The 23,048-nt window shown below is 36.6% G+C and overlaps 1 protein-coding gene across 1 annotated transcript in view; it reads right to left on the bottom strand.

The window, feature by feature from the left end:
* VPS13B (vacuolar protein sorting 13 homolog B) overlaps nucleotides 1-23,048 on the bottom strand; it is a 512,636-nt gene that overhangs the window by 100,169 nt on the left and 389,419 nt on the right. Inside the window, 3 exon segments of the mRNA XM_009275488.2 lie at nucleotides 68-475; nucleotides 12,470-12,607; nucleotides 22,096-22,798. Coding sequence (XP_009273763.1) covers nucleotides 68-475; nucleotides 12,470-12,607; nucleotides 22,096-22,798 — 1,249 coding nt within the window.

Below are 23,048 nucleotides of genomic sequence, written 5' to 3'. Positions count from 1 at the left end.
TTAAAATGGTTACTAGACCACCACCTTGAACAAATCAGTAGCACTTCCAACTTTCAAAAACTCTTACCTGCAGTTTTATGTCCACTTTTAATATTCAGACTCCCACTGAGGTTTGATAAAGAGACTAACAAACAAGGTTTACTGGGATGTGGGATGGTTTCCATCGAAACAACCATTTGAACAGTGTGAATGGAAATTTTCTGGAAGCAGGAAAGGGCTCGCCACAAATTTTCTTGTACTGAAGCCCTTTGCACAGCGTTGATGTGTGCTGCAGGTAGAAAATCCTTTGTACTGGGGTGTTTGGTTATTGAAGTGACATCCTCATCTGGAATAACGCCAGCTGACGGAGCAGCCTCCTTCCTGGGCTCATCATCATTTGTGGTTATGATTTTCTTCAAAAACTGGTTTATTTGATCGAGTCTGACAAAACTGAGATTTGCTTTCAAAGGTTTTGATATGTCCACATTTATGTCAGCTGTAGGAGAGAATCAGAGAAAGAAATATGAGAAGCTATAGTGCAATTATTCAAGCAATGTAAAAATATTAGGCATTTAGTGGAGATAACATTATTTCTACCATGTTTCATTAAAAGGATTGAATCAATGGTAAAACATAATGAAACAATATTTTTAGGAATAAATCTGAATTAAAACATCATGACAAGTACTATAAGCAATCTTCACTATATACGGCTTTAAAGGAAGAAACATGTCACAATGTCAATCTTATTTCCTTGTTTCTTCCCAGGGATCACCACAGCTATCTGAAAGACACACACTTTATTCGAGTGTGTAGGAGGGTAAATACATTAGTCCTTTTGTGTCAGAATGAAAATATACTTCACATTCTCTTGAGTTTTATGTCCAGTAGAACTATTTGACTAAACTCCAAAGCCAACAGCAAACATTTTCAACACATTTAAATGAGTGAATAACATGTATATTCTGTTGTTTCCTACACAGCTAATACGCAGTATTCTTCAATGCATTTTCAAGATGAAATGTGAAATAAAAAGCAAATATAGAAACTGAGGTATGTTTAGATTTCTTTGTTTTCAGGGACACTGGAAAAAACTAATACTTTTAAAATGTCCTTTGCCTCCTTAGTAAAGGATTTTGGTACTTCCCAGACTGCTAAAAGTCTCACAGAATTTTTAGAAATCATAACTAATATGAACAACATTGACAGTAGTGATATTTTAGTAGCTGAAATGTTGCAATTACCAAGATTATTTCACAAATGGGAAGCAGGATTTTATGATGATTAAAACTTGTTTCTGTGCTGCTATCTGCCTTTTTATCAGTACATTACACTTCATTACAGAAATCCAGCTTTAACGTAGTTTTTAAAATTTTTCATTTCAAATTCAGCTTTCACCCAGTAATGAGACGGCTAGCCAGGGCAGGGGGAGAAGTTTGCTTTTCACTTTGCTGTTTGATTCCCACCATCCCACCCCCAAGAACCAAAAATGATTAAAATTCTGTGCATACATCTAAACTAGATTAAATGTTCAGAGTAAACAGCACTACTTAGTTTCAAGTTTCATTATAAATATATATAGGAAAAACTGTTTGTTGAAGGTTTTACACAGATTAATGAATATTTCACCAAAATTAGGACCTACTTTCAAGTTGTCCAGGATCACGTTCTACTCTTAACGCTGATGCAAACTAATGAGCTTGATTCTTGCACTCTTTAGGTAAATTACAAGTTTTTACAACAACAGTAAAGGGCTGCAGGAGCAGAGCTTCGGAGCTGCTCTTAAACATAGGTTTATACTGACTTCAGAGAGTCCCAGGCACCTGAAAAAGCACTTTTCTGACCTCCCAAAATATCTGGGGGTTCTAAACTTCAGTTAGATGCTTTGGTATCTGAATAGATAAGTCTCTGAATTATAAACTAGCACTTTTTCTACAAAGAGAAGAGAAACATTAACGGCCATGTAAGATTTGTTATAGCTGAATTAAAAAACCCAAAATAATCTTAGTAACAAGTCTGTAGTACTACACAAGCCACAGCTAACTGAAATTTAAGACTGAAAAACTATTTTAATTGTAAATTACAATTTTAATTAATGGTTTTCTGAAAATGCTTTCTCTTGCGTTAAAGCCTTCTATGCTGAACTAGAAACTGGCAAAACACTATCTAACACGTGGGCTTAGTAGAAAGGCAAGTATCAAAGCTAAGAAGCTGGACATTAGAAGAGAGCAAGATTTTTAGGCATCCAAAACCACACATGATCAACTTGGAAGATTTTTCAAAATACTTATGCACCGATATTTTTAATTAAAACCAAGGGAAGAAAAATTTCATAACACTTTTGAAAATCTCTCCACCCTTCTTGGCACTAAAGAATACCCCAAGACTCGCCTGCCTTTTTGCACACATCATTAGTCCTCTCCTCCCTTTGAATGGAGAAAGGAGACTTATGAAGAAAGTAGAGACCCATGTGACATTACAATATTAATTATGATACTCAAATGGAAAGGATTGTTATTCTAATGAAATGTAAAAAAAAAAAAACAACAAACCCCAAAACCCCAAGCAAACAAATGAGCAGCATTTTTCAAATGGCCCAAGTTTGAAATCCAACTCACACTAGGATTTGGGTTTCTGAACCATTTAGGCACTTCCAAAACAAGTCCCTTATCAACTTAATTTTCTCCATTAGTGATGTAGTAATAAAGGAGTAAAATAGAATAGATGTTCTTGGCTTTGCTACATAATTAAGTTTGTAAGTTAGTAAATGAGGAAAGGACCTTTATTGCTTGGTGTGACAGCTTTCACATCTAACTGCTTTGTCAAAGGCACATTTTATTGCCAATGCTTTCCTATGGTAGTATAGCCCAGAAGAGGAAAAAACAACAAAAAACCCTACAACCCAAAAACTGCTTACACATAAGTGCATAGAACAGGTGTCAAGCTAAAGCCAGAGAGTAAACTGATTGAGAAAGATTTAAAAGGAGATGAATAGGAGAGCCATAGTTCTCTCTTGGACTTCCTCAGGCCAGGGCAGAGAAGACACAGGGCACTGGTGAAGCTCAGTGGTGGAATATGCATGGCACCTGTGGTCCTGGGCCTGTGTTTTATCACTCCTGTTAGTCACTTGTTTTCACAAACACCGCGCTCATCCAAGACAGCAATAAAAAATGGACACTAGGACACAAGAGAAATGCAAATGACTTCCCTGTTTTCTGTTTGGAAACCGCACGTCACACAGAAAAATGTTGTCATGACTGGTAACTTGACAAAGGTTTGTATTGTTATTATTATCCAGTGAATCAGCCCTGACAGAAGGTGGTGGTAGCCAGAAGCATAATTGCAGAAAATGTAACTCTGGAACCTTCACTGCAAATATTTTAACTATCTCATAATGACATAGGTTATTTTTACAACTGGGGAAAGATTACGTAAAGAGATTCTTTGGCATTTTAAGTAAAACGTTCAAAAAATAAAAATCCAATTGAGAAATCAATGTTTTTGGTCTTTGTCCTGTTTTACACTTTATACTTCACGCTGTAAAAGAAACTTTAACATTCCTTCTAAGAAAAACATTTAACTGATGGACAGAAACAGTGAAAACTGATGAAATATGAAGAGCTATTTATAGCAGTTGATGAAGATAGATGTTCACAGCAGCTCCTCCAGTCACTCAAAATGGGCTAAAAAGAGATGTTACAATGTCAGGGGTCACCTAGATTCAGCTGAAATAAAATTTCCAGGGTGCAAAACCCAAGGGTTACAGTCTGTTTAGATTATTTTAAACACCTTGGGAAGCACACCACACAACACTGTGCAGATTCTGTACCGGTAGGAAAACACAGGTTCCTATAATTCAAACAACTCTTTGAATTATCCAAAATTACATCAGAATCAGAACAGGGGCAAAAGGTAGCTCAAAGCCATCTTTAACTCCTCAATTACATCAGTCTCTCCTTTGCCTACTAGTGACTGGCTACCACAATTATACCCCAATGCTTTCTTCAGATTTAAGACATAATAGCAATAACTTATTTTGCCAGGTGTTATCTATTTCCAGCAAATAAATAGTGAAGAAATTACTGTGCTTGTAAACAGATTACGTTCAAGTGAGTTACTTCTGGTTGTTTAAATCAGACTGAACTAGATGATATCGAAGCAATTTTTTTTTATAACAGTGTAGCATTTGAGTGTAGAATTTGAATTGTTCTCTCTCTCTCTCAATTTCTTCACTACATCTCTTTAGATTACCCTGTAAATCCATGTCTGTCAATTATTAGTTTCTAATTACCCTTCACAACTTTCCAAACAGCTACTAGGAAACAGAATGATGAAATAACTTGAGTTAAACTACATCTCTTTAGATTACCCTGTAAATCCATGTCTGTCAATTATTAGTTTCTAATTACCCTTCACAACTTTCCAAACAGCTACTAGGAAACAGAATGATGAAATAACCATTAAGTTAAAAGGAGATTAGATAAATATAAATAAATTACACTTATTATATGCTCCCACCACACCAGGAGATGACTTAACAGCGAAAGGAAAAGAATCACGTTGCAATAATGAAATCAGAGAGGGAATTCAGGTCCCAGAGGCGATTCTACGGAGTTTATGTTAATGTACACCTTGTGGGGGACCAAAAATCAACTGGAATAGTTTCCTGAAAACTGTTTCCAGCTATTTTCTCATTTAAAAAGTTCCAACTTCACTTGACCCATTAGTCATCATATTACTTACATTTATTATGTATTTTGAAATCTATTACAAAAAACCCAATGGATTCAATATGGCCTGTTTGAACAAAATCATAACATCTATAAAAGAAAACCTATAAGCAGCACTCTGAAATTTCTGTCTGAAACAATTTCTTTCTTTGTCATTTTATTACTTAGAGCTTCAGATAAAAAATTTCAGGGTTATGAGTATTTTACCCTTGTTCTCCATAACATTCAGATTTGTACTGTGAAGATATAATTTTATTCTGTGAACTTGGGATAATGATATTACTCAAAAGGACTTTTTATTTGGTGGGCTAAGGATGAATAAGCAACACACAGTAACAGAGCTCCTAGCAAGCTGCTTTAGGTCAATCCCAGCTCTTACTGAAGTCAGTGGACTTATTCTAATATATGCCATAACTTAATGTATACCAGGTTACTATTTCTATGACTAATAAACTACCATAGTATACTCTTAATCTGAAAAACCAGAAAGTAAACTCCATGAAAATTATTTATAAGCTTTATTTATAAGACTGGGATCTTTTCACAGACTATGAGAAATGTTGAGTTGTGAGAGAGAAAAATATGGCATTTTCCAAGAATTTGTTCACTTCTCATACCGCTCATTCTGCAGTGGATCTTTTATTTCTCATAGCTAATCCAGAAAAGGCCAGATCTTTCTTCCTCAGGTTGGACATAGGTCTCGCTCTCCCCTACCCCAAGAAGGCTGTAAAATATTAAACTTCTTAATAAATAGTACTGTTATAGAAGAAACTACTATTTGCCCTAAACTCTTAGGAGGACTGAATTTCCTAGTCCTAAACAGGAGAGGAGCAGACAACAGGCATGAAACATTTTACCACTGGTAATATTCTTTCTCTGGGAGCCACCCATCCTGATGTAAGGAGTCTCAAAGAGGAAATCTGAGGAAGGTAAAGGTAATCTTGAGCCCTGATTCTGATTTGGAGTCAGGGTGGCCCTTCAGTAACAGGGAAATAGCTGAACTGCAAAAATTAAATTTATAAAAATAGGAAAGAGAGAGACATGTAAAGAAAAGACTAGCTGTACTGTTCTCAATTGTCCCTGGTCAGGCATCAAAAGAGAGACAAATTAAAAGAAATTGAAAAGCAAGAAGAATACAAACGAATTGTTTTTATCCTCTAATTCATCATTCCCAATTTGGATCAAGGGAAAAGAAGGAAGAAACTTGAGACAAGGCTTCAGAGGCCATCTGCAGTCCATCTTGCATTCTGCTTCTTTGAGACAGATGCTAATTAGTCTGGAAGAGCCTGGTAGTCACTGCTCAGTATTTCTACCTACTGCCATCTATATGCTGCAGCCCCACAGAAGCAGCTCTCTAAAGCCAATATGGCAAACTACAGCCTTCAGGGAGCTTAATCAACCTGAGCCACGTGGGGTGTTCCCCAGCGGTAACAACTCCTACTTCCATGACCTAGTATGTCATTGACATTATGTGAAGGCGGCACGAAGACATTAACAGCTCTAGCTAGCCAGTGCCTGGGTTTGGTATCTCAGACAAGGCTCAGTGATGTAATTCTATTATTTTTCTTAAGTTGTCACAATTGAACCAAAATAAATTCTTGTAGGTTGAGAAGACCAAAGATACCATTAATAAAGGATGGAGGGTTACTGCTAGTCATAGGATGTTGACTGAAAGGAAGCAACTGTGCAACTACCAAATATATTACAGAAGTGTGTCAAGGGTTGGGTGGCAAGGCCAAAAACTATAATGCGGGCATTGGAGGCATTACCATGAAAGGAAAGCCCTAGCTGAGGGAAACATTAACTCTCTCAACAGAGAGTCAGGAAAGTTGAAGCACAACACAGTGAGATGAAATAAATTGTTCCAGGTCGTGGAGCAGGTTGTGGAAAAGGAAAGAACCCATAAATACTAACTCTCTATTATCTGCTTTAGCTGCTGGATAATACATCTATATTAAGACATACATGAAGAAAGGAAAAAAAAAAAAAGAAAAAAAGGAAAAGCAAAAAAAAGACGATTTCAGAAAATTGGGCAAATGATTGAAAAAAGTTTTAAAAAAGAATGCCAATACACTGAAAAAGATACCAAGAAAATATTTTCAAACTTATCCATGTGGCTTCAGTGTGCAGTCTTCATTTTCAGTACTTAGGCATGTAAGAAACTAAATTTCATTTAAACTAAGTGTTGTAGACATTGCTTTTAGAAAGGCACTTTGATAATTTTACACATTATTACACTGATATTACAGACAATAGATGTGTCAAAAACAAAGCAATACCTACAGGCTGGTACACCTGTTTGGAATATTTCTCTTTGCCCTCTTAATCAAATAAATATCATTTCATGGCTACAGTGTCAGTGCTTTAAAAACTTGTTTGTAAAAGAGCAAAGGGAAAAGAAAACCTACTAGAAAGCTCAAAAGTTTTGCAAATGACCCAGAGTTAATTAGAAAAGTCTGCACCCTGGCTAGTTCCCCTTCTCACGTGTCAGCTCTCATTAAATCAAAAAATTCTCATTTCAAAGTTAACAAACACCATGGTTAACAAAACTGTTAAACTGGGATCAAGTGGGCACATTCCTAGGTTTATATATGATGTCATGCTAAGCAGCCCACAGCTGAACTTGCAAGTAGTATGAATGATTTTTCAATATATTAAGTATCTGATCTAATGCTAATTTTCTTTCTATAGGCTAACTGTGCTGGGAACAGGTGGCCCTGCTTTCAATTACGGAGGGCTAACATGCCAGTGTGAGGCCTGGATTAGTTCACCTTCTCACAGGGAATTTGCCTCGGTTGGGAATGGATTTATTATGGCTTCACACATGGAACAGAGCTCATGTCAGCTGAGGGCAGTGATACATCATATGATTCAAATTAACCTGCTGTGGACTGTTCCGCAGGGCTGATATTGTGTATTAAAATGACGACATTTTTAAAACAGCTTGAAAGAAACCAGGATTGCTGAAGTGCAATGGTTCCAATTTGTTCCAACTAATCTATCACCTGCTGGAGATATTATTCTAGTGGGTTTCTGGTAGCTGCTATTTTCCAGGTTTCTCCAAACCACTGACCTTGCTAATGGATACAATTGTTGCCTTTGCAAACAGGGGGAAAAAAGCTGGAGAGTGTGCCATGGTGCAGTTTTGTTTGTTGCTTTGTATGCATAACCCTAGATCCAGTGCTGTGCCCCTTGTGGTGTCCAAACAGTGCCAGGGAGGGACTGGCAGGAAAGAGCAATCCCCCAGGTCCCCCAGTTCTCACTTTATCTTTCAGGGGGATTATGGTATTTCTTAGTTTGTCTGGATAGTTTCTTCTGTAGAAATTATTTTGAAAGGCAAAGTATCAAGGACCACAGTTAATTCACACCTTGCCTAACGTCTTCCCAAGAAACTGCTGGGGGAAGAGGACTTTGGCATAAACCATCTATATTTTGCATGTATAAATATTTTAAGGCAATTTGTATGAAGCTGTACTTCATAAACAAGTTTTGTATCATTTGCATGCAGAGAGAATACATCAAAAAGACAGCTTTTATAGCTAAGAAAGCATAGTGAATTTAACAAAAAAAAAAATTCCAAAGAAAGGACTTAGAGGGTAAAGAGAATAATTTTCAAAAACTATTAAAACAAGATGGTCATATTTGTTCCTCACCTAATGAATAATAGCTAATGCTGAAGCAATAAATAGTTCACTTATACGTATTAGACAAGAATTAGATGTACAATCCAGTAACAGACTGAATATAAAAGAGAGAGGGTCATGTAAACTGATGTAGAAGGAATTTTAAAAATTTTAAATAATTAGTTACTGTAGAAAGAGAAAGAATAGTCCTTTAATACATTGTGGGGTTAAAGTTGAGGTCTGTTCCCACAGGCCTGATGATGAATGCTTATTTCTCCTAGGATCCTATTACCTTAAATCTGGAAGAAATATCATTTTTCTTTAGTTGCCAAAAATGTACAAAATAATCAACTCATGTGGCAAGAAGTGCATTAATATATCCTGTTATTCTCATTTAATTAGTGGTTTCCAAGTTTAGCTACTTGCTGTAGTTTTTTGATCTCCAAGCTAATATGGACTGACAACCTGGTTTCCTGTGTGGTGAAACCATACAATTTTTCTGTGGAACACTATCTACTTATCTACTCCAGCTGACAAACTATTTACAAGGAGTACCAGTTTTATCTAACACAGCAAACACTGGGAACCACTTGCGGATTTTTTCTTTTAACTGCTTGCATAGTAGTTTGTATCATAAAACATAGGCATGTTTGATTGTTATATTTGAAATTTAACCTCAGCACACTAACAATGTATTTTGTAAGAAAAATGACATTACAATTAAAGCACTGAACTTTGAACACTTAAAATCCATACAGAAATCTGTATAGTTATCCCAACGGTTACATCCAGATTTTTGTCTGCATAGCCACAGCTTTTAAAAATATGCTGACTTTTCAGAACAGCAGATCAGCTACCAACAGGTAGCACCTACTAGTGCATCCAACACATTTTAATAATTTACTTACTGCAGTTATAAAACACATATACATAAATGAATATGAAAACACACAGTATGTCCTTAGAAAATATGCCAGTTAGTAGCAGCATTATTTGCCAAATGTTTGCCAAAAAAGAGCAGGCCTTTGAGGCCTGCAACATAAGCATACTCCAGCAGTGCATTTATTTATTCATTCAATTTATTAACTGTGATGTCTCCCAACACAAATATCGTTTGTCTGGTGACCTTACAAGAGCTCTCAGGAGTTTTGCTGAGGTTTTGTCCTCAAGGAACAACTGCCAGCTAGTTAGGAGCTGGTGATGTAGACACTTTCTCCAGGCCTGCTGACGGCCAAGCTACCTCACCCTGGAAGAAGTTGTGGTTAGAGGACTTCTTTCCCCCCAGGAGAATTACTAACTTATTTTCCAGTAGCCTGCTGAGGAGCTGTCAAGCTTTCATAACTCTTTGCATGTGCGGTTCTGACGCAATCACATGTGGAAAGCACCTTCCATTACTCATCCAGTGAAACCTCCAGCCCCCAAGGAAGGCTTCTTGGTAAAGGTTAGTTTATTTGAAGAGGATCGCATAGTGGCAACAGCTGAGGTTAGAAAAATCTGCAAAGGAATGCAGAGCTGTTTTGTCATATTACACTGGCAAAACACTTCATTAAAATTCAGAGAAATTACTATTGAGTCATGTCTAACGATAGTTCCAATTAGCAGCAAAAAGATGATAAAAAAAATGCCTTTTGGCTAAGAAGAGATCCTGGAGAAGATCTCTGAAGTTTTATATGCTTTGCAAGAATAAATAGACTGAAGTTTATGATGCATTAATTTATGGTTTTTCAGTTCCCCATTTAGCCAAATACCACGGAGGGGAGAGATTTAACACTGATTCGAGATCTGACTGAATTGTTGAAAATGGGGTAGACCCTTAGACTACTTGTGAATCTATACTTTGCAAGCTGGTACCAACTTCCATGTTTGCTAGTTTAGTTAGAAGTCTCTCCTACTGACAGGAGAGCGTCAGGGAAACACCTTCAGGTGTGTAATAAATTAAATATAAAGGCTGCGCCAGGAAACTACAGTGAGAACCTTGAGAAAAGGGGAATGCACAGACGAAGGGTCTGGGAATATGGGAATCTGCCAGATGTGGGGAGAGAGGACACAAAAAATTGGGGGTGGGGAGGATAAAAGAAAACCAATCTGGCAGCAGTGACCAAAAGGCCACTGATACCAGGTGTCTCTACCCATCTTGTGCTAGTCATGATTAGAATGAAAATCTACTAACATTGGAGAACAAGTCTTATGAGGAGCAGCTGAGGGAACTGGGGTTGTTTAGCTTGGAGAAAAGGAGGCTGAGGGGAGACCTCATCGCTCTCTACAACTCCCTGAAAGGAGGTTGTAGCGAGGTGGGTGTCGGTCTCTTCTCCCAAGTAACTAGCGATAGGACGAGAGGAAATGGCCTCAAGTTGCGCCACAGGCTGCCCAGGGAAGTGGTGGAGTCCCCATCCCTGGAGGTATTTAAAAGACGTGTAGATGAGGCGCTTAGGGACATGGTTTAGTGGGCATGGTGGTGTTGGGTTGACGGTTGGACTTGATGATCTTAGAGGTCTTTTCCAACCTTAATCATTCTATGATTCTACTATTATCATCAATTAAGTGATACTGTATAGTATAATACTATATATAATTAAGTGATACTTAATCACTTACTGCCTTTAGTTCAAATGGCAGTAGAACATGCAGTAGGTCTGAAGGTTCAAAGTCCTATTAATGAAGTCCTATTAATGAAGCCAAATAGGGATCAATATAACAAAAGCTCTGCACTATCAGGTGGTTTTAAAATCTTCTCTTAAAATAATGCTTTTAAGGCAGCACAGAAAACCGAAAAAGGGGCAATGATGAGGTTGTTCACGTACTTTATTCTTTCCTTGAGACTCCTGCCTGCCTGGGTGCAAAAAATGGATTTTCAAGTTACTTAACCACAGTATGTATAGTCAGCAGGTAAACATGTCTGTCTCACTTCTCTGGTTGTTCAATTTGATGTCCTGGGGTCTGATATGCAGAAGTGATTACTGCTTCACCAAAAGACAATATGAACTGCTTCACCCACAGACAATAGGAATCTAAATTTCTATATTAAGTACCTTGGAAAACTAAATTGTGCGTTTTAAATTGGTAACCTTAATATAACAAGAATACCTTTCTTTTCCCTGTGCCTCAGTTGCCTTCCGTGAAATGGCAAGGGCATACTATTCCATCACCCATGGGAAGGTTGTGCAGGTAAATTAGTATTTCTGTAGTGCTCAGATCCTAAAGCAGTAAGCAACGCAGAGGAAATAAGTAATTCTGCTGTAGAGCCAGGTTTAGATAGCGTGCTGTAAGACTGTATGAATAGATAACTGAATGAATAGGAAAATCCAGTACTGGAGAGTTGCTCATTAAATGACTGATAACAGCTCATTCTGTGTGCCAAGTGAAGTAAGGATATTTGGGGGTGGGGGTGGGGAAGTTACACAATTCAACAAATTATAAGAAATATGCATAAGAGAAATGAATTATGATGGCACAGGTAAATGTAAATGTATTTTCTAACTTTTAATATAACCTCAATTATATTCTACATAGTAATGTAGTTGTAAGTACATAATTCACAAAATAGAGAATGGATGACACTTCAATTTACAGGAGTTTCTGACACTCTAGGAGTGAAACGTTAAGTCACATTATTTTAAGTAAACGCTAATAAACCTTCATACACCACTTACATTCTGTGTTAATTAAAGAAAGATAATATCACTATTTTTTAAATTTTACAGTATCAATACTTTAGATGACAGGAATTTGCAATGCCAGGTATCCAGATTCCAAAGAACCCAAGGCTTATAAAAATCTTCAGACACATTTTAAAAGTCAGCTTTTATAAACATAACTGTAATAAAATTTCAGTTGTTCTAGGGGTAGAAGCAGGTAGGTTTCATTCTGTTGGAAATTTGCCAACCTCAGCCTTCTTGAGGAGTAAAAATTCTAATTTTACCTTGAGAAGAAAATAAATAATTAGACCTTAAACCTATGACTGGTCCAGGACTGACCATTCCTCAATTTTGATTTCAGTTCAGGGTAATTGCTGGAGGAAAATTTCACATTCATTAGCAAGGAATACAACATTTTTCTGATGATCTAATGTGTGTGCCTATGTGTGCATGTCTACAAATAGATTACATTAGAAAGTAGAGATTGAAGTGCAATGCTTACCTGGTCCATTAAGGAAGTCTTTAATTTGCACAGTGATAAGAGGAGGCGGAATACCACTTTTAGCATCTACCTCTCCTGCTACTGTCTGCAACCAAATCTTACAATAATCCAGAGCTTCTGGTAGAGTCTTCCCAGGATCTACAGGTGATAATATCATAGTCATTAGTGATATTCCACGAATATGATACGTAACAAAATACTACATACAAAATTAATTAAATAAAATTAAAGTTTAAAATATAACACAGTAAATAATATTCCTAATGCTACTGTTATACATAGCATTTGTGCCGACCAACAAATGCATGTGTATTAACAATGCATGCATACATAGGCAAGAGGGCAAAGCTGTAATTACACAAAATGTAGAAAACCGCAAAAATATCAAGTAAAATATGAGCAAAAGACATCAGTTACCGCAAGATGACTTTAAATAGCAACCAATTTTAGCTTTAATTATGATGACACTGAAGCAGTCCTTACAAGAGGATCTGTGCTCAAAACCTGCTCCTTCTAGATTGTATTTTCATTGCCAGGTAGAGAAAATAGTAATGGAAAGATAAATGATAAAGGCTAAAAGACCAGAATGCTACCAGATCTCAGGAATAGAGCATAATGACAATGTGGTTCTATCGTTCCCTTTGGAGTTTCACTCAATAGCTAATCAGTAGCTATTCTTGCATACCACCTTGAATTGTATTCCTTCGATCAGTTTATAATATTACAATAGTACATTAAAATTAATTTCCTCCAAGTGCTATTCTTGTCTTTATTTTCCACATATCACAAATGGCAAAAACAGTACTGTAAAAAGGCTTTTTAATCTTTAGCAACTCAAGACCTTCATTATAATAGTCCTCAATTCTGGCATTACAGTTCTTAAATTCTAAATAATTATTCTTTATTATCAAGACTGCTATGTTAATTATTGAATGTCTGCCTCATCCTTAACAATTTAAGGAGATTTTCTTGATGTTATTCTCTCCCATTTTCAGTCAATTAAAAACTGCTATAATGGCTTTATTTGAGTTTTACTGAATGGATTCCTTTCAAGAACAGTATTTACATACCCACTATTATAGTCAACATATGGTATCGTGGTATCACAGTCATATGTGGACTGGGTATATAAAGTCAGCTTTGGAATTTGTATTTCTTGACCTTATCATGTGATTCATATAAAACTTGGCACATATGAACCCTTATGTGATTTCAAAGAACCTACTGAAACCAATTGATCATGACTTTAGATCTATATGGAAAAGATCAAAAGTTAGCACATTCTTCTGTTTTTATTTGATCAATTTTCAGGCAATGACTTTACAGCAGTATTTGTACTGCATGGCATATACATTACAGCCTTTCCTTCCCTTTATTCCCAGTATACGTTTATAAAGTCAGCTCTCAGCAGCTATTTAAGAGCTGTCACTGCATACAACAGATTTGTATATTTTCCATGTGAATTTCTACATTTTTATGGTTCTTAGCCCTTTCCTTTAATTACATTAACCAGAATGGTGTGGCACACTCCCTTTTCTATAGTAACTGCTTTAGGGAATATCTTGTTTCCTATGTCTGGAGTTTGCCTAGTATACTGAAAATAATAATAATAAAAAATCTTTACCACCAAAGTACACATCTTTTCCAAAATATAGTTTTGTAGTTGTTCTGAACAAGGATGTTATCTCTGACTTGGATCTATACCATAATACCTTCTTTTGTCCTAGTAGCTCATCATAAGTAAGTAATACGCTAATGTTTTTCAGAATATATAGTGTAAAGCATTACAAAAATTACTGAGCATTGTGCAATGAACATCACTGAATCAATTAAATTGATCTCTAAGTTACTGTTCCTTCAGAAGTATTAGTATAAACATTTAGGTGTACCAATATGGGGCAAAATGTTGCAATATGCCATTATTTTGTCTCATTTCTGAAAGATATCATCACATACTGTATATAGCAACCTAGATCATCCACCGGCTTTTCAGAAAATCCAGTAAATTTAGTCAAACATTTCTTTTGAAGAATACATTTACAGGTATTCCTATTATCCTGAAATGTGTTTATGTTATAAAGTACCTAATAATTATTTCAAAGTTGTAGCTGTTTAAAGATGAAAATATCTCTGATGAAAAGAACTTACACAGCAGAAAATCCTTGCGTGACATAATACATTAGCTATACAAACACTGCCCTCAGGGCACTGGGAATTGCAGCACGTAAGCACAGAATCAAAAAAATAAAGGAACCATGGGGCTCTCAGGACGTTATTTTGCTCTGTCATGTCTCCAAGGAGCACAGCACCATCACCTCTTCTTTACCTGGGGCACTGCAGGACTGGGATACGTGAATAATGAGAAGGACTTCAGAATTTACAGATTAGGAACATAACACAAAGAAACCTCAGTGCACAAAATTAGCCTGAGTCCAACAAAATATATTAGTTTTAACCTAGCACTGGCCTTACTGATTTCAAGGTACTGATTTCAAGGATTTTTTTTTTTTTTTTTTTTTTTTTTTTTTTTTTTTTTTTTTTTTTTTTTTTTTTTTTTTTTTTTTTTTTTTTTTTTTTTTTTTTTTTTTTTTTTTTTTTTTTTTTTTTTTTTTTTTTTTTTTTTTTTTTTAGTTCAACTGAAACTCTGTTATTCTGAAACTGAGCTAATTCTGGAAGCAGGATAGTTGCACTGACACAATTTTGCATCGGAGGTAATAATCCCCAAGGACCATGCAAAAAACTAGTTTGAGTGCTTCCAAGCCCATGGTTAATTTGGAACCTGGGTAACAGACTTGACCATACATTCAAATATGCCAGATATGGATCAATAAGTAAGTTTTTACATAATGAGAAGAAAGCTAAAATCCAGAGGTTTCAAACTGACTATGCTGGTGTATATCTCAAAAACTTGAAGGGAGTTCCAAATAGGAGCTATAAAATGTTTCTGGGAAGACAAATTCATTTACATCAAAGGTCAAAAGACTTAAATATGTGTATCGATTAAAATACCTTCTCAGTTAGAAAACAGCATATGCATTTTCATAGGATTAAGGATCAGGAAAGGACTAAAACAATATAAATCAATCAATAAATCCCTATGCCAAGGGCATAGGAATCGCCAGAGAAGCAATCGAATGAAAAAGAGAAAATTTTGGCTGAACAGTGAGGAATTCCTGTTGGGGAGAGCTGTTAGAAAAGGACTCTTCTCCCTCAAGGAAATTATGGAAATGTTCAGAATGTTTAAAAATACACTTGACAGAATGCTATAAAATATACAATAGGGAGCAACTATGCATCAGTAGGGAACTGGTCTGAATAATGTATTATAATAGGTCATTTCCATTTCCATTTTCTATGATTCTCCCAAAAATCAACACTTAAATTTGCAGTTATTTGTATAAAGAAAACGCTGGAGAAAACCCAAGGGATACATATATAAGTAAAAGGAGAGGCTAGTATTACTCCACAGCAAGCCAAGAGAGAGAAAAGAAAGGCTTGAGAAGTGAAAAGCGGTGAAGACGGCCAGAAATTCTATCCTCTACACCATGTGAAAAATTTGTCTGTGGCAGCAAAAGAGAAAATGGTGATACAAATATCACAGATTGACAACCAAGACTGTAATTTAAAATCTGTAAGACTGAGAAGCTGAGGCCTTCAATACGTCCACATTCCCCCCCCCCTTTTTTTTTTCTAGAAAAAAAGAATCTTTCGCTATTTTTGAACCCACCCAAACATCCAAAGCCACTTTTAGTCTTGCTAAGGTCCAGACCTCAGCTCCAAACTTCACAGTTTATGAAGCATCTTCCTAAACTTGATTTGAATTTGCAAGCTTTTGATTTCACCTGCTATCCCCTCATTCTTATATTAACAGGAGACAGCAAAAACTAAACTTCTGAAGAGAAGGGGGAGTAAGGGGAAAGGAAAGGAGGGAGGCAGGAGAAATTTCACATCTTGAAGATTTTCGTTCTCCAAAATCTGGTTTTGTTCCAGTTTGTAGCTGAGAGCCAGGGCAGCTCAGGGGGCATAGCCCATGGGAGGCTTTAATGGGGGGGTTCAGCGATCCACAGCACCCCAGCAGCCGCCAGGCAGGGGACAGGGCTACCGAGCGTGTGTGTGGGACGGCAACTTGGCCTGTTCAGCTGGAACTTTACCCAGACCAAATGAGCTCTGCAACACGCTTTTATTTCAATGGATGAATCACATTTTGGTCTGCAGTCAATTTTAAAAGCCAGTACGATGCTGCAATCATCTCTGCATTTCAAACTCTGAAGTGGAACGTTTGGTCCTGTTTTAAAAATGGTTTCCATTGGAATTTAAAGAACACAAGTGGGAAAACATTTCTACTAGCATACTCACAAGTGCTGTGTCAGGAAGTTAAAAAATGAGCACTTACAGTAACCTGAGGAATGTACATTCCCAGGCCAGCTTGTCTTTACGGGTGGGGGCTGCACACACCACACCCCCACACCCTCCCCATCCATGGATGCAGATGTACTGGACAATAAATATACTCGGAGGGGAACAGGTGACACTCCAGCAGAAGTCCTTCAATGCTATGCTAGGAAACAGCCTTAAATCCTCTCTCCGCCTCGTAGGAAGCACAGGCTGACAGTGAGGCAGTGAATCAGACTTCCTGCCAGAGCCAGCCTGCATTGCTGTCCTTGAAGCCTGGGCTTTCCATTAGATCAGAGGTTACATGTGGTCTTAGCTACTGCATCTGCTCTTCATGGACCCCCTGCCATCAAAGCGTGGGTGTAAAAAAAAAAAAAAAAAAAAAGTAAAAAAAAAAATAAAAAAAAAAAAAAAAAAAAAAAAATAATTCAAGAATAATTCTGGATGGCCTCACAATGCCTGTTTTTTGCAAATGCTTCGTTGGCGGAAGTTGAAGAAATTCCATGCATAACAGATATTTATTGAGAAATTTCTCTCCCTTAAAACAACCAAGCACCACAACCTCCTCTTTGAAAGTAAACAAACAAACAAATAGAAAAAAGATTTTTCAAGAATGCCCAGAGCACAATGCTCAGGAAATGAGGCAATTTTGTATCTGGATTACATTACCTGAAACTGAGCAAATAAGGATTTAAAAAAAATATTTATAAAAGCGGCTTATGAGATTACATTACAAACAATTGCACCCACTTTTATTTAAGTGGAAATGGCCAATGCTCTGTTTGCAAAAACTAACGGTTAGCAGATGCCTTTTTGTTAAATGTAGGATGAGCATTGAATAAAAAAAAGGTTGTTTTATAGCATCTTTCAGGCTATTTATACAGAATCTTACAAGTAAAGTCTGAGAGCAACTAGTCTTTTTAATGGTCCTTATTAAACAGTTAATATTTATTCCATTGATTTATTTACTTTGATTTGAAGTTCCTATACCTGGCATAGCATTGCAATCAAGACGTGCAATTACAAAAATAATTTAAAACACAAATGAAGCAGTCTAGCACAACCTTAATAAAATTGAGCTAACATTTTAATAACCTAGTAAGTCTCCTCCTCCTACAAACTGACTTGCCAGTGGACTTGGTTGGAGAGAAGGACTGAGGAAATTGAAAGCACAACCGTCAGGTCTTTAGCTCCAAGGCAGGCAAATGCTCCCATGTACAGACACTGGCCTGATGTAAATGTGCTGCTACTACCTGCTAATTAACATGCTAACAATACTTAACTTTTAACTAGCCTATTTCCTCCTATTTTATTCTTAAGTTCTTCCTTCTTTCATGTTTCAGAAAGTAAGCAAAAAATAACACAGCTAGTGACAGAGGAGCCAAGTTCTTTGGATGAATTTTGGTGTTCCGGCCACTGTGCAATACTCTCTCTCACAAAAAAAGAGTGATAGCTTAATGTGCAAGATCCTGAATTTTAAGCTCTATCAACTTGAAATCTTTCAAAAATAAGAACAAAACCCTTGTCCCAAATCAAATATATGTGGTTTCGTAACAGTATTAAAAACTTCATTTCTACACATGTTCAAAGGCAGTAAGGTAAATTTTGTCACCAGGCCAGGATTAACTATTATTCTCTTTAAAATTCATGCTGGTGCAGTTTTACAGTGTAATTTCCCTATTTTATTCAAAGCTTCATAAAACAGACTCTCATCAAACTACCTTTTAGAAGCAGTTCTAAATTCTAAAGTATCCTTCAGTGATTTACAGCTGAACAATGTATTTCTTAGACATACACTAATGGGAGGTGAGGGATGGAAAACATAACAAGGTCCAAACTATTACCAGCTTTTCTTTACCCTAAAGTTTTTATTTTTTGGAACTAACATCCCGCAAAAAATAAAATAAAACCTTCCTAATTTTACAATAGAATTTTGTATTTGCTTCTGCCTTGCAAGATTTGAGAGTTGTTTCAGAACTATAGATTTTTTCTTTTAGAAAAGCCGTAAGAAATAGCACAGTATTTCATAAGACCTGAATCTACTGCCGTTGAACTAACAGTAGTCAAGTCTTCAGAATTACACAACAAAACCGATTCAAAACAATTTTTCCAAATGCTTTAAAACATTCCTAAAATATTCTTATGCGGCGCATATGGTGTATATATATACACTGAATGATGATTTGAAATGGCAGAGCTTTTATTAGCATGTTTTGGATCTAATCTACATATTTCATATATAGCTTAACTATGTAAGCTTAACCGTATTAGTGTAAGTAATGAGAAACCACCCCCAAAGGAGCACCAATAAAACTTTATAACAAACATCATGTATTTTTCCTTTTGCCCAGACAAGTCCCAATTTTTTAGGTTGTGATGAAATTTGCTATGTTATAGGCCTGACCTTCTGAGCTGCTGCTGTGCTGTTGCCTATCTCCATCATGCGATGTAATGCACACCATGTTTTCATCAGGCCTGCTTGCCCAGTCCCACTGTTTAATTTTTTTTTTAAGGGGCAATATGCTCCATCAGTTCTTATAATCTAGTTAAAATATATCTTTTATGTTTAGCTTGTGTCCTTTTCCCCATCCTACCTTAGATAATGAAAAGATAGTTGCATGCATACAAACAGACACAAGAGCAGCAGTCTTCTAGAGTGTCTAACTGGAAATATTCTTTAGCAACTTTCACTGTAAATTAAACATCATTTATGCCCTCTTCCCACCCTCCAGTCCTTGATATTCAGAGAAATACAGGAATATAGTGCATACCTATTGTACAGAGGAAGAGAAGCTAACTTATTTCTTTCAAATAAACTTTATATTGTTCTTTATTTGGATGATACATCTCTTTCAGATAAAACTGTCAGCCAATAGTCACAATGTCAAGAAAAATTCGCACAATTGATGAAATTGACTGCAGCAGCACAGAAAGTGCCATGCAAATCTCCTGATGCTGTATTATATAATATGCAATATAGAGAGTGTGTGTGTGTGTATACACACACACATATATATATAAAAACCACATAGTTCATGGCTATTTTCTCTCAAATACACGTGCTAGAAATGAAAAATAGAAATTTCCAAAACTAACATGTTACCACAGTGGCATGACAACATTAATCCTGAACGATGCGATTACAAGCACGGCAGGTCTTCCTAAACAAGAGGCAGTAAAATCTTTATACTACCTATTTTGCTGTGTGAATTAGTGTGTGACTTGAAGTGTGGATTAGTTTTATTAACTTATTAACACATTTAGGATGGTGTTTTTAGGCACTAGAACTTTGGCACTCACTTCGAAAACTCTTTTGAAAAGAGCCCTAATGCTTTGGTAGCAAGCACCGGATTTTGTCTGATACACAAGTAAGGTACTTACTACTGCCCACAAAGGCAGCAGGATGAGACCAGAACTTCTGCCTTCACATAATATCTGACTCCTGCCTCCACACTTTTACCTTTGCCTGACACGGAGACAAAAAGCCAAAGAAAAGGGTAAGACCCGCGTAGGGCTAGTCTTTTGTCCTCCAAGACCTCTTTGGGTCTCAATGAAATACTGCTGGTGGCCGAGAAGCTCTCAGGCTGTATGTTCCTACTATCTTTATTATTTAAACTTCTTGCCGTGCTTTTGTGCTCTCTGATCCACTTTCAATTTGTAGGAAGACTGTATTACAGCTTGTGTTTTCCAGAATTGCTCCCATAGATATGAAGATGGTGAAAGACTTCAGAAGTTAATTGTAGGAGCAGAATGGAGAGAACTTTGCCCAGTTTATAGGTAATGTGGTGGCAGCTTGTACAAGGACACACTTGAATGCCGCAGATATGAGAAATGAAGTCCTATTGCATCTTTCCAAAACACTAAGTTAATGAAGTCGTGATCTGTAACTTACAACAACTCCAACTTTCCTTCAACTTTGCTTTGTTAATTGATTTGTTAATTCTTTTCATATTAATTGCTACAATCACCACCTTTTATATAGTATTTAACAAATAAACATGGGAATCTGGAGCAAATCAAATCCATGACACAGCTGTGTTTCTTTCAAGACAGGACAGCAATAGCAGAGAAAGATGAAAATGGAACAATGATAAAAGAAAACATGGCAGAGAACGACTCTTCTCCCTATTCTAAGTATCTTCTTTCCAGCTGTCTAATCTTCCTCACTGTTTAATCCCTCTTAAAAGTTCCACTATAATTCAGATATCTGAAAAAAGTTGAAGTCTATTAAAAAGAGAATTTTTAGTCTTTTGCATAAGCACATTATTTCAATGCCAATTTTCAAAAGATACCATCTCATTCAGCAAAGATTTGGTATAGCTGCACAAAAAACGTATACTACTTTTCACAACTGGTGTGCTATATGAACTCTGGCAACAAAAAACTAGCAATGTTTTTTACCTACAGCGCTCATTCAGTGAACAATTTAAAACCCCACACTTTTCTGGCTGCACATTCAGCAGATTTCTGCATCCTCATTTACATTTTTTTGGGGTAACACTCTGTAATGATGTATCTCATCAAACTCTTACATCTGGTACTGGCTGTCAGACAAATGAATTGCAATCATTTGATTTCTCTCTTCAGCAGTACAGATAAGACAGAAAAAGAAAGTTTCAGAATGTTTTCTTCTGAACAGTTAATTCTGATATTTCTTATTATAAGCTTTGCATATGAAAAAAAGCGCCATTCATTAAGACAAGGAAATTCTTGCAAAACCCTATTACTCAGCTGAATGAAAACTTAAAATACATGACATCATTAGATGTAATTTTAAAGATCACTATAATTTTCTTACAGTTTATGATCAAAACACCAGGTGCTTCTACAATGTTTACATTTTATCAGTAGGCTAATATAGGAAAATATTGTGATAATAAGTCATAAAAAAATGCTTTCTGTGAAATCAGCTTGGCTTACAACTCTTACTTCCTTAGGAAATGTTGAGAAATTAGAGTAATGCAACAATCCCTATCGCAATCTGGTAATGAGAAAGTAATATCAGGGAACAGGAAGAACTGGTTGCTAAAAGGTTAGACCTTAATTAATTTCAAACGTTTTACACACTTAACTTTATTCACCTGTGGGGTATAATTCTAAAAATATGTATATTTACCATTTGATTTTTAAAGACGTCCTAGAAGTCTCTCAGCTGTTTTCCACTGCTCCAGTAACTTTGAGAAGTGCAATTATTTTGGCAGTTATAACCAGGAGCGAATGTTAAATGCTCTTACCTGTACACTTGTAGTCTGAGGCAACTCCTTTAAGACAAGCGTCAAACACTGATATTTCTACCTTTTGCTTTCTGTGGTGGCAGCTCAGGAGCACAGAGGGCTGCGATACAATGAGGTAGAGAAATGGCTGTAGCTCTATGTCCCCAGTTCCCCTACGACCAGGCTGCCGAACAATAGTTATACCTAGGGCTTGTCGAGCTGACGATCTTGTGGAAGCATGCAGACTTTCCAGTGACAAAAGACCTGTTTTTCTCCCAGTAGACAGGGGAACATTACTGTTCAAAAGATCGTCTGCTGTGACAGAGGAAATGCACGGCTGACTGGGCTTCTTGGTATCATGGCTGCCACCTGAGCCCGCTTCTGGAAGGTTCAAGGAGCTTTTGCTTATTTTCTCACCATCTTTCTGATCTTGTACTGATTTTGATTTTGTTAAGGCAGTGCACGAGTAAGTCATCAAGGAGATTCGACTTGCTGTTACAAAAATGTCAAAGGGAATGAAATTGAGATTCTTCACGATGGAAGACTGGCGGGAAGGACGGGCAATGCGGTGCTGGCTGGTACCACTGTGCTGCTCGATCTGAACGATTCTGATCTTAACACTGTCACTGCCAATTCCACTGTCCTGTGCCCCGCTATAACGGGAAGAAGTCTCAACTGTTCCTCCATCAGACACATCCATTTTTTTCTGCTCTTGTTTGGAAACCTGCAAAGGAAAATATTATATTAACTTATGATATCCATATCCCAACTATTTCCATTTCAGTGGCAGCAAACAATCACTATATAAACATGATGTCAAAAAAGAGAATTATAAAAAAATATCTGCCAAGTTAACTTTAGCACAGTAATCACTCATGAAAACACAGCAGGTGCCTGTTCCAATGAAATGATGACTCACAACAAACAAAGTGCCAAAAGAACATGTGAAGGAAAAAAAAAAAGGAGTAATGATT

The sequence above is a fragment of the Aptenodytes forsteri genome, unplaced genomic scaffold, assembly GCF_000699145.1.
Source record: "Aptenodytes forsteri isolate BGI_AS27 unplaced genomic scaffold, ASM69914v1 Scaffold208, whole genome shotgun sequence".
Taxonomy (NCBI): domain Eukaryota; kingdom Metazoa; phylum Chordata; class Aves; order Sphenisciformes; family Spheniscidae; genus Aptenodytes; species Aptenodytes forsteri.
The sequence above is the reverse complement of the archived record's forward strand: the minus strand, read 5'-3'. Positions and strand labels throughout refer to the sequence as shown.